At 40.0% G+C, this 11,928-nt stretch overlaps 3 protein-coding genes across 3 annotated transcripts; all 3 read right to left on the bottom strand.

The window, feature by feature from the left end:
* Positions 1 to 885: 885 nt before the first annotated feature.
* Positions 886 to 2,484, bottom strand: LOC6594084 (tubulin alpha-8 chain). The gene is made up of 3 exons (XM_002019754.2): positions 2,199 to 2,484; positions 1,841 to 2,144; positions 886 to 1,783 (listed from the first exon to the last, which is right to left on the bottom strand). The coding sequence occupies exons 1-3, from the start codon at positions 2,422 to 2,424 to the stop codon at positions 937 to 939; spliced, it is 1,377 nt and encodes a 458-aa protein (XP_002019790.1). The 5' UTR covers positions 2,425 to 2,484; the 3' UTR covers positions 886 to 936.
* A 48-nt stretch (positions 2,485 to 2,532) lies between these two features.
* LOC6594083 (SPRY domain-containing protein 7) lies at positions 2,533 to 4,535 on the bottom strand. The gene is made up of 3 exons (XM_002019753.2): positions 4,355 to 4,535; positions 3,717 to 4,289; positions 2,533 to 3,664 (listed from the first exon to the last, which is right to left on the bottom strand). The coding sequence occupies exons 1-3, from the start codon at positions 4,461 to 4,463 to the stop codon at positions 3,567 to 3,569; spliced, it is 780 nt and encodes a 259-aa protein (XP_002019789.1). The 5' UTR covers positions 4,464 to 4,535; the 3' UTR covers positions 2,533 to 3,566.
* A 1,415-nt stretch (positions 4,536 to 5,950) lies between these two features.
* On the bottom strand, positions 5,951 to 7,282 carry LOC6594082 (plancitoxin-1). The gene is made up of 2 exons (XM_002019752.2): positions 7,145 to 7,282; positions 5,951 to 7,079 (listed from the first exon to the last, which is right to left on the bottom strand). Exons 1-2 carry the CDS (start codon positions 7,261 to 7,263, stop codon positions 6,086 to 6,088), a joined length of 1,113 nt encoding a protein of 370 aa, XP_002019788.1. The 5' UTR covers positions 7,264 to 7,282; the 3' UTR covers positions 5,951 to 6,085.
* Between the last annotated feature and the right edge of the window lie 4,646 nt (positions 7,283 to 11,928).

Here is an 11,928-nt window from a genome sequence, read left to right as displayed (position 1 = left end):
CCACGGATTAGTGCATAAATAAAGGAGGTCAGGCGAGCGGGGCCGTCGTTCCACCGAAAGAGTTAACTAGATATTTCCACCTACTCCTGCTCCCCCCAGCGCATAGCCTTCAAAAGATGCGTCTCACTAGAACCAAAAAAACAGTTCGTTGGAAATTGCTTTATTAGCCAACAACTTCATTTAGGGACAAGGCCCCAAGGTGGTCCAGGGGATATCCTTTAGCTCATTAACACCCCGTCCCAAAAAAAAAAATGAGGGATATCCCACACGCAGCGGTTCTCACGCTGGCAAAAGCCCCAAAGTTCCAATTTAAGATTAGCAACAGTTAACAAACACACAGACAAAGGATCTCATAATAACATAGCGGTCAAGGCAGGACGAAGACCACACCAAAAGGTTGAGGCTCTGATAAGATGCGGTCTCTCTCCTCTCTCTGAGTGAAGGGTCTGTGCCCCAAAGAAGATCTTTGGTAGATAGCAAGGGGGATATTGCATGCAGGCTTTCGGTGGGTTCCTTCATCGATAATCGCGCTTTAAGCGTGCGTAAGTCACGTCACAGACAAAGAGAGAGAGGGGAGACCTTGCCCTGGGTGCGATCGCGATAAGCGCGACTTTTGCCTCGGTACGTGCTAAACCCTTTTGGGGTTTGGGGGCTTTTCTTGCCATCATTTTAATTATACCCCGGAGAGCCATCCTGTGCCCGGACACGCCCCCAAAAGCCTGGAGGTCAATGCAACGCAAATTGCAGGGCCAGGTCAATGTTTGTTTTGGCCGCAACCATAAATACTTAATTTGGCTCAAACGCACACAAACCGAAAACGCTGTACTTGATGAAGTCATCGAGTCATCAATTGCACGGCCAATTACCCAAAAGAAGATTCTTTACTTCACAGTGAAATTTTGGTTTATATTTTGGGGGAAGAGAAAGAACACAACATCAATTGGAGCCCGTTGAACCGCCATCGTCGGCGTCGGTGCCGCGTCGCGAGTTCGGTGCCGTGGCATCCACCTCGAGATAATCGTGGACTAGCTGGCAGATATTCTCGGAGGCCTCGGCGAAATTCCCCTCCTCGAGGCCCTCGCCCACATAATGGTAGACAAAGGCGCGCCTCTGATACAGCTTATCGAACTTATTGACCAGCCGGCACCAGGCGATCCGTATGTTCGTGTTGTTCGAGACGGCCACGCAGGCGCTGTTTGTGGGCGCCAGATCGCCGCCGGGCACGTATGCCGGCGGCATGTTGCTGACGCCTACCTTGAAGCCGGTGGGTGACCAGTCCACAAACCGAAACGATCGCGTCCTCTTGATGTTCTCCAGCGCCAGGTTGATCTCGTTGGTGGCAATGTCACCGCGATAGAGCAGCACACAGGCCATGTACTTGCCGTGCGAGGGATTGCAGCGCACCATTTGGTTGCTCATCTGAAAGCACTGCCCCGTCAGCTGGGCCGTCGACATGTTCACGAACTGGGCGTGCGAGTGCGGCACAAGGGGGGCATAGTTGATCAGCGGATAGTGGATGCGCGGATACGGCACCAGATTCGTTTGCAGCTCCTGAAAACTCACGCTAGACTGTCCGCCAAAGCGCTGCGAGGCCGTAAAACCCGCCACCACCTGGCCAATGATGCGATTCAGATTGGTGTAGGTCGGGGCGGGAACATTGAGGGTATTCGCACAGATATCATACAGCGCCTCGTTGTCCACAATAAACGACACGTCCGCACAGTCCATGGAGAAGTGTGTGGCCAGCAGGGCATTGTAGGGCTCCACAATCACGGGGGATATCCTTAAGACCAAAAGAAAGTTGTAGAAAAAAGGAAACCCGAACTCTTTCCGCACTTACGAAGGCGAAGGATACACCAGAAACTCCACTATGGTCATCTTCTTGCCGAAATCCTCCACCAGCTTCTCCATGATGCGTGTCCCTAGACCCGAGCCCGAGCCACCGCCAATCGCCCGATAGACCAGGAAACCCCTGAGACCCCGGCAGCGATCGGCCACCCGTCGAATGGCATTCATCGAGCGATCCAACAGCTCGCTGGCCATCAGATTATAGCCCCGGGAAAAGTTGCTGCCGCTGTCATCCTTCCCAGTGATGAGAGTGTCCGGATGGAAGAGATTCTTATAGGCGCCCGTACGGATTTCATCTGCAAAAGGAAAAGCCCATGAAAGAGGTACAAAAAAGTGTACGGAACACTCACCAATAACCGTGGGCTCTGTGTCGATCATCACGACTCTCGGCTGTACACAAGACTGCTGGCTGGTGCACTCGAAGAAGGTGAGAAACGAGTCATCTGGCGGCTGTTGTATCAAACGGCCATTGGCAATGACGCCATGCTCCAGGCAGTAGAGCTCCCAGCAGGCATTGGCTATCTGCACCCCCGCCTGACCAATATGGATTTGGATGATCTCTCCTTTTCCGGCCATAGATCATCTCCGACTGCTGTCAAATTTTGAAGATCCAAATAGTTATATATATTCCGTATTATTTTTTTTAATTTTCTGGCCCTGACATAGAAATCGTTGGAAAAGGAATTACATAACATAGATTTATTGTCCGCGCGCGGATTAATCAGTTTTTTTTTTGTCAAAGCAGATATCGATATAAGATATAATTCTTAGAGTTAGTTAGGTATTTCCGTGCTCGATTAAGTAAGAGAGGACCCATCGTTGGACCATTGGGAATGTGTGTGAAACTGTAGAGAGATCTAGGCTCCCCATAAGAGGGATATATAGTAGTATATAAGGTGTGTGTATAATACAAAGCAGTCGCGGTTTCATGGCTATATAAATAATTTACAAAAACACACGGACAAATAATAATACATCGTTTTCAATAGATGTTTGTTGTTTGTTCGAGGACTAGTAAGGGTTTGTCTGTACTTTTTATACACTTGAAGTCTGCTAGGGCTAGAGAGTGATTTTCAGAACTATAAGACAGGGTAAAGATCAGGAAATTAGTTCTAGGCAGAATTTTAAACAATTATAGCTCTTATTCGCTTAATACTCATAGGTTTCTAATAGGTTTATGTATAGAATTGACAGATCTTTAAGTAGATTTAGTGCTTAAGTTAATACATTGATCTTTTGGGTAGAGTTTAAGGAACTAGAAACGGTTTTTGTACCTGGTACTCAGGGGTATATAGGGGCATACTAGATTTACAGTAGTTTTCGGGTACCTTGGGGAGGCTTTAACAAGCTAGTGACTAGATATCTTTCTTAAATGAGCAAGCCATCCAATAGATAAAGCTGCGTGCTGGTGGATAGATATACAAAGATTATACATAGGTTTGTAAAAGGAGAAGAAAAACAAGCTTCACACTGTTTTTCCTTTAAGAATCGAATGATTTAAGTACAAAATGCCAACGAATACTCATTTGTGGAATATAAATCTCAACATTCTTTGAAAATCAAACACTTTTCCTTCATTCAGCTGCCTTCAAGGGCCATTTCCTCACTTCACTACCACTTTGCTTCTTGCCTATCTTATAATTCTGAAACGCACTATCTAGCTGTCATTTTGGTTAATAATTTGTTCTCCACGAGGCTAATTTTCTCACAAGATCTATCTAAAGAAGAGACTGTTCCAGCAGAATGCGCTCAAAACCAGGCGGTGGGCCATGCGAAAAGTTATCCAAAATGATATCCAGAATGGCACCATTGCCCACTGAAAAACAATGATGAAATGAATAGATCTTTAAGGATATATCATAGCATACCATAGATGACGGGAAAGAGCGCCGATCCTCGCACATTTCGGAAGGGTACCTCCAGGTTTTTGCCATTGAAATAGAAATTCAGTTCCACATGATCAAAGGCCACGCCCACAATGTCACCCTCGTCGGGAAAGTCACGCTGTGGCGTCCCGATCAACGTTTCCCCCATATCTGGCGGTGGGGCCACTCCCGTGGTCATTAGCAGATCCTCCTGTTGCAGATCTTCAATGGAAATGAGACCCGCTGCCGCTGCCGCACTATTATTGAGGATGCCATTGGCACTGGTCTTGGTGATGGATGAGGGCGGCTGCGTCGTGCAGGCAGCCACCACGGGCCGGAATTCCTCTTCGTTGTGCCGTGTGGCATTGTCGGAGCACAGGCACCAGGACTCGCGATCACCGCCACCGCTTTTCCTACTCAAATCCGTCTGGCGGGTGGCCAGGCCAATAGACCAGCTGCCACTCTGCTGGATCTTCACCTCAAAGTAGGACTTGGACTGGACGAGCGGTGCCGTGGCCAGGACGCCGCCAGTGCCCGTGACCCTCAGCTGATGGGAGAGCAGAATGACATCGGGTCCTGTTCGGGAAGTACTTTATATGATTAGAGTTCTTTGTTGTGGTTTATCTTTTATCTATTGATACCCATATGCGCTGCATCCAGGTGAACGTCGGGCTCTCTTAGGCGACTGGCAGCTGTCATCGGTTTCCTCAATTGTCCTCCATTGAGGCAGGTGCGGAGGCAGCAAAACATTCCTACTGTTTGTGGGTGGGTGGGAAAATCTTTCACGCTTATCACCCGATTCGTTTTTTATATAAATTTTTTTTCTCAATATTTATTTATTTTGGCGATTCTTCTTCAGTGTGACCGCGGATTTATCGATAAAAAATACCGTCCGACCCTCAAGTATTCAAGTTCTACTTTACATATTCCTCGTTTTTGATATTCCGTTGAATATTACCAGCTATATAGAACATTTAGCCGTGCCCACATAATTTTATACGATTAATGAATCAATTTTCTACAAGATTGGATAGTTTTTAATCCTTGCTTTTATTGTATTTATTGTAAAAAAAGGTTTAAACAAAATAGTTCAACAAAAAAAACAGTCGCAATGTTGCTGGTATTTGAAGACGTGATGCGTGTATAGCCCTTTGTACACCCTATTTCGCTAATTTTATATGAAGATCAAACGTAATTTATTAAGACCTTTTCTCAAATTGATATGTTTTTGACTTATTCATGTGTATTATTAGTATCTTGTATATATTTATCTCGATCCTGAGCCTTGGAAGACAAACGTATTCACAATTCTATAACATTCATTTCCCCCAGGGTATGTGTGCATGGAATTAGCAACATGTTTGTGTATGGAATGAGACTCATTGTTGCAAAAGCGAAACTGCGGCGAATCGGGTATTGCCTATATTTCAAGCTATATAGATTTCCCCACTTAGCTTTATCATAGATAAATGCATTTTCTACAAGATTGCTTCTTTTAATTATCTTAATGTATTTTATTTTGACTAAAATACGGTTTTCAAGGAAATGTTGCCGCAACTTTTGTGTATAGAATGAGACTCATTGTTGCAAAAGCGAACTGCGGCGAACTGCGGCGAATTCAAATTCGATTCAAAAAAACGACCAATTCCTCATATTCTTTGTTCCGTCGACTATTACCAGCTATATAGAACATTTAGCCATGCCATCATAATTTTATACGATTGATGAATAAATTTGCTACAAGATTGCTACTTTTAATTACCTTTATGTATTTTATTTTGACCAAAAAACGGTTTACAAAATAATGTTGCCGCAACATTGTGTATGGAATGAGACTCATTGTTGTCTTCTTGCTGCTGTTAACCAACAGAGCCCAATCGATAGTTGTTTGGAACATAAATGAACGTTAGAGGGTGCCAGTGATGCGCCGCGATGCTAGGGGTAGCATGGCAGAATGTGAGCCAGATGTCGCCACAGACACATGTAATTTTCATGTAGATGGCACGTAGAGTGGATCGAATAAAATGTTGTAAACCCAAACAAAAATTTAATTTAATTATTAAAGTAGTTCCTTAAATCTCGAAAAATGAACTGAAATTGCACAAAACTGCAACTGATTTTTGGTTTTTAATTGTTTCCCCATAAAAGCCCGAAACAGTATTTAGAGCCATTGATCTTTATTTTACACTCTTTTTTTATGCCTTAAAATCTTTAAAAATAGTGGATAAAACGATCTCTTTTGATAGAACGATGTATAAAATATATATTTATCTGAAAATTGTTTACAATACAATCGGAATAATGGGAGTACATAGAGTTCAATCGTTTCCTTGTATTCCGGAACAAGATATCATAATTTTTAAGTTCCCCAACTACACCTCCGCACACTTGTCATAATTGGCCACCAGATTCCTGTACAGATTCGAGACCCTTGAGCTCTTGTGGCACAGGGTGCCCCCGCCACGTTTCAGTTGCGTCTCCTGCCGATTGATGTCACCCACACAGATCCAATCGCCGCCGCCCACACGCCAATGATACAGCAAAATGCCTGAGGGGCGGGACACGGCCCACTTGGAGTGATCCTGGGTGGTCTTGAAGTCCACGGAGAGCTCCAGATTGGCGACCGATTCCACGTTGAAGACCTTGTCGTTGCTTCCGCAGCGATTGGGCAGATTGCCGGCCCCATCGCGCCATGCCTCCACAAAGAGGCTGACATCCAAGGCAGGAGCCACCACATCCGCATAGAGCTCCACATTGGCGCGTCCGCTCTTGCCGAACAAACGGAACTTCTTGCCGTCCAAGGAACGGAGTTCCAGATCCTTCTGGAAGGGCGCTTCGGTGCGCCATTGGCCGTGCATGGCCCTCTCCAGGCTGGGGAAGAGCAGATCCGATCTCTGGAGCAGCGGATTCCTTTCGTAGTAGAAGTGCGGCTCATTGTAGACCAGCACCTGGCCGACCTTCTCCAGATCCACGGCCTTCACGGTGATGCAGAGCATGCTCTGGGCATAATGCTCCCCCGTTGTGGGGTACGTGTACTCCGGCAGGGTGGGATATTTCGGCACTGAGTGTACGATCCACACGCCCGTCTCCCCATCGCTTCCCACCAGACCCTTGGCGTGGCCGCCGGTGCTGAAGACAGTGCCATTGGGCCACTGATCGTTGTAGGCCGCCAGCAGTGTGTGTGTGGGATCCACATTCAAGGCGTTGATCGTCTGGGCGGGCAGGGAGTCGGCATCGCCTACCCTCTTGCCAGACAGCTGCCAGTTGTCGTAGCTGTTGCTCGTGACATACAGGTACCTCAGGCCACTCACATCTTTGCCCAGATCGTTTTGTTGGTAATGTTTGGGGAGCTTGTACAAGTGCCACCTACGAGGGAGATCTTAGAGATCTTAGAGGGGATCCCGAAGAAAGTTGTGCGTGGAAACACTCACCAATCCACATCGTTGCCCTGCTCATCCTTGCAGGAGACTTTCTTGCTGCCATCTGCCTTGGCCGGCAAGCACTGGCTAGAAATCCCAATGAGGAGTAGTAAAACACACAAAGATCTCATCCTACAACCTCTCTATAGCTCTGTCGGAACACGACTGTCTGTCGGGCAGATAATGAAACCATTCCAAATCAACAGCTGCCCTCAAACAGGGTGTCTCATGCACTCCCTCTCCCTCTCTCTCTCTCTGTCTCTGCTGCAGGTAGCGCACTCTCTCTAAAGGGAAGGTTGAGTTCTCTTCCTGTTTGAATCCATTCCTTTATCTTTGTTTAAGTCTGAACTGGATTAATGCTAATGACCCGTTGTTGGGTGTGTTCCTCGCTTATCGACAGTGTGTGTCATCTGGGGTCATCTGGGAACTGAGCGATAAGAGGCGGGCTGAGACCTATAGAATCGAGTATTGGGACTCCCCTTAATCCTTTGTGGAGTGCATAATGGGAACAAAATTTATGAAAACGTTCCAAGTCGATATTGTTGATCAATTTTAGAAAACCATAAATAATCAAGTCAAAATTATATGAACGATAAATTATTATATAATTCGATAAGAAATATTATGGAAATAATATAATTGATAAAAAACCATTTAAAAAAAATATAATCGTTAAATATTGAAAAAATAATACATATAATCTATGAATAATCATGTACAAATAATCTTTAAACGATAAATAACCATTTTAAAAAAATAGTCGATAAATAAAATTGTAAAAATAATATACTCGATAAAAAATAATGTAAAAATAATAAAATCGATTAGACATATTTTAAAAATATTTTTCAAACATATAATCGATAAATAATCATTTATTCATTATATAATCATCACAACGATAATAAACATCGGTAACTGATTATTTATCGATTACGTAATTTCTGGTCCAAGAAAAACATTTCTGTGGTACTTCGGAGCTCAGTTGAGGGCGATTCCATTGCCTTATAGGGAGGACAACAAGAAATTTATACACCCCATATCCCCCACAATAAGAGGGGATCCAAAGCAAATCGCAAACAAAGCAAATATTTAGCCCAACTTATCGCTAGCGGCAAAAGGTGAAACCCGAAACCTAACCCGAACCCGAACCCGAAACCGAAACCGAACCCGAAACCCAAGCTGATTGATGATGATTCGCCACAACAAATTCCATGCTTGTACAATTACACAAAACAATTGTTAAAGTTTTTATTTATTATTTGTATTATTATTATTATTATAATTTGTCGCCTGCTGCAGCAAACTGCGCTTTGTTTCGTCATGTCCCCAATTGACCCGGATATACATGTGTATAACGTCGTTTGTGCTTCCTCCCTCTGACTCTTCGATCGCTTGAAAATATTATCATTATCAAATTGTATAATTTCTTGTGTGGGAGAAGAGGGTAGGGGGGTGTTCTGTCTGTCTGTCTTTCTGCTGCTGTGACAATTATTTATAATTTGAAATAATCTGCATTTGTAATTTGTAATTTTTGTAATTTAATTTCTCTGTCTCTCTTTTTAACTTTGTTTCTCTGCGGTTCGTGCCAATCGTTTCTTTGCTCATTTATCGGTTTCTTTCACTGCCAATCGAGTGGTTCGGCTTTCATTTTGGTATTTCGTATGCAACAATACATTTAAACTCACAAATACAATATTTTCGCTAAATACTTTTTTTTTTTTTAGTAGTTAATAATTTATTTTTTAATATTCTTTTTGTATGGTTTCTTTTTTTTTGCTTTTTACTGTTTTTCAAATATATATATATATGTGTATATATATATAAAGAACAAGGCTGATATTTATATTTATATATATATACGAGTTTTTTGTTACTGTTTTATGTAAGTTTTTTGTTTTTTTTTAATAATATTTAGCTATTTGTTGGTTTTGCTTCAAAAATCAATTTGTTTTTTGTTTTTTTTTTTACATTATTAGCAAAAGATTTCCTTTGTTTCGAAAGAAAGTAATAATTTGTTTGGTTGTTTTTGTTTTTTGCAGAAAATGCTAAATAAATGAGCCTCAAAATAGACAAATATTTGCCATTTTTTGTTTGTTTTTTTAAATATTAATATTTAATATTACTCCATTACGCCATTACGCATTTATTTCGTATGATTTACTGATAAAAATTGACTCAACTTTCGAGTGATTTATCCTTGATAATAGATTTCATAATTTTCTTGCTTTCTTGTTTTGCTTTTCCATAGATATATATAGGTTGTATATATATATATCATATGTGTGTGTATATATAGTTTTAATCGGGCACGAGTTTGATATGTTTTCGACTTGTGTGTGTGTTGTTGTTGTTGTTTTTTTCTCTGCTTGATATTTTCAATATTCAATATCAGATATCAGTTTTCCCTCTAAACTTAACTCCCTATATTCCCTACATATACTATATATATATATGTCTGCAGATAGTATTACAAATTTACAGCAAATGTCCCCGTTTTCTAGTATTTGAATGACATGACAGTTGCATATACATACATATATCTATATATATAGTATATATGTATTTTGTATAGTATTGGTTTCTTTTCAAAATTTTCACTAATTTAAAATTCGTTTCTTCAAAGGTTTTTAATCTTGTATGTTTCTGAGAATTAAAACAATAAAAGTGATTTTTTTGTTTTTTTTTTGTTTAACGAACAAAATATAAATGTTTTTATTATGCATAATTAATACCGTCAATTGAAAAAGTTTTCTAAGTTAAGGCTACACAAAAGATATATCGTATATTATTAGGGTAGGAATGGGGTTCGGGGGGCGGGGGGGAGTACACATAAATTACTTAGAAATTAGTAATATTATTTTTGTTTTATTTTTTTTTTAGGCAAACATAAGGCAATCAATATTTGGGATAAAATTATAACAAATACAAATACAATAAATATTTAATGTTTTTTCTGCTGTCTTTCTATTATAGCTACTATTATGCCATTTTACTTGGTAAGTAGTTCCATAATCTATTACTAAATTGTTTTTCAATATTATTTTTTGTTTTTTGTTTTTTTTTTTTTGGTAACTGCTTTACTGCCTTTTTATGCTTACAATGTTTTAAAAAAGTGTTTAAAAACCACATCAAAACATATCGCTTTTATTGTAAAAGTTTTCTCCTTCATCTTCCTTCCTTCCATCCTTCCATCATTCCCTCCGTTTATCCATTCGCTTTATCCGTTTGTTTGCTGATATGTATCTGTTGTTGTTTTCCCAAAAATGTTTTTTATATATATCTATATTTATATATATGTATATATACTATATGTGTGGTGTATATATATTCATATAATGTTCCCATAATTCATATTGTTTAGTTTAGGTTTTTTTTTCTTCTCATTCATTTTCCAATGCCATTCTTTAGTTTACGTTCTAAGTGGTTTTTTGTTTTTTTTTTTGTTTTTTTCTGATGATATCTAAACTAGAAATCGGAAATCTATATAGTAGCCATGAAGTTTTTTTTGTTTAGTTTCGAAGAATGTCTGAAAAATCAAGCCTCTGGGGGGGCGGTGGCGGGGGTTCGCGTTGGTTGAAAATTGCACACAAAATTTCCTTACACACACACACACACGCACACGCACACACTAACATACATTTCCATTGCTTTTCTTAAGTCTTAAAAATTAATTTCGAAAATATTTGTTTTTGTTTTTTGTTGTTGTTGTTTAGCTTCTATTAATTGTTTGTTTTTGTTAATTAATGCTTACTGTTTAATTGTAAATATTTGTTGTTTAAATTGTTTGTTTTAAAAGGCGCAATTTTATGATATGCATTAGTATATATAATATAATTAAACATTTTCTCTCCACCCCTCTCTTAAACACTAGAACCTTTAACTAATTTTTTGTTTTTTTTTAACTTCTATCTGTTCTGTGTGTGTGTGTGGGGGTGTGTGTGTGTGTGTTACAGACTTATAGATAGAGACTTTTCCGATGATGTATTCTGTTACCAACGCGAGGCTGAGATGAAGGGGGTGGTGGTGGTGGGGGGGGGCAAGAGGAAAGCAAGAAATGTAATTGGACGGAATATGCGTTTTACATTCGACTAAAAAAATGTTAGAGAGAAAACGTCAAGGAAAACCTAAGAATAAAATGTGTGTGTTTACCAATTATTAATCGATTAATCGATTGTTCATGTTTTTTACATATTTTTCTCTTAACAATTGTCTCCAATATGCCTTTGGTATGTCTAGTCACATTTCTAAAAAAACCCTTAAACTAACAAAAATTCTTAAAAACGAAACCATTAAAAATTAGTATATTTTTTGTTTTTGTTGTTTAACAAATTGTTAAATTATTAAGGACAACTTTGGTAAAATATTTAAAGATTTTAAACCGTGTACAAAAAAAAGAAAAACTGAACGAACTCATTTTTTGACTTTGAATGTTTCTATTTTTTTTAGTTAGTTTAGGTTTAATTTTTATAAATTTTTTTAGTTACAATTTGTTGTTGTTTGATATGTAAATTGATTTTATTTACTCGTCCTTTTCCTGCAAAGCTATAACCCACTCTCTCTCCCACTTCGATCTCTGCGATCTCCCCTGATCTTTCGGCGCCCCCATCTAAATCGTTGGTTGGGTTTTGAAATGTGATTTGATTGTTCTAGCATTTCGAAATGTAGTTTAGGAATAGAGTCTTTAGGAAGGGCGTCCCCCCTTTTGTCCGGGGGAAATTCTCGAAAAAAAAAACGTAAATCATTTTCTTGGGCGGAAAGTTTGTTTTGTTTTAGAGTGTCCTTTCATTTCATTT

The sequence above is a fragment of the Drosophila persimilis genome, unplaced genomic scaffold, assembly GCF_003286085.1.
Source record: "Drosophila persimilis strain 14011-0111.01,24,50 unplaced genomic scaffold, DperRS2 tig00003933-arrow-pilon, whole genome shotgun sequence".
Classification (NCBI taxonomy): domain Eukaryota; kingdom Metazoa; phylum Arthropoda; class Insecta; order Diptera; family Drosophilidae; genus Drosophila; species Drosophila persimilis.
This window is presented reverse-complemented; position numbering and strand designations above follow the sequence as displayed.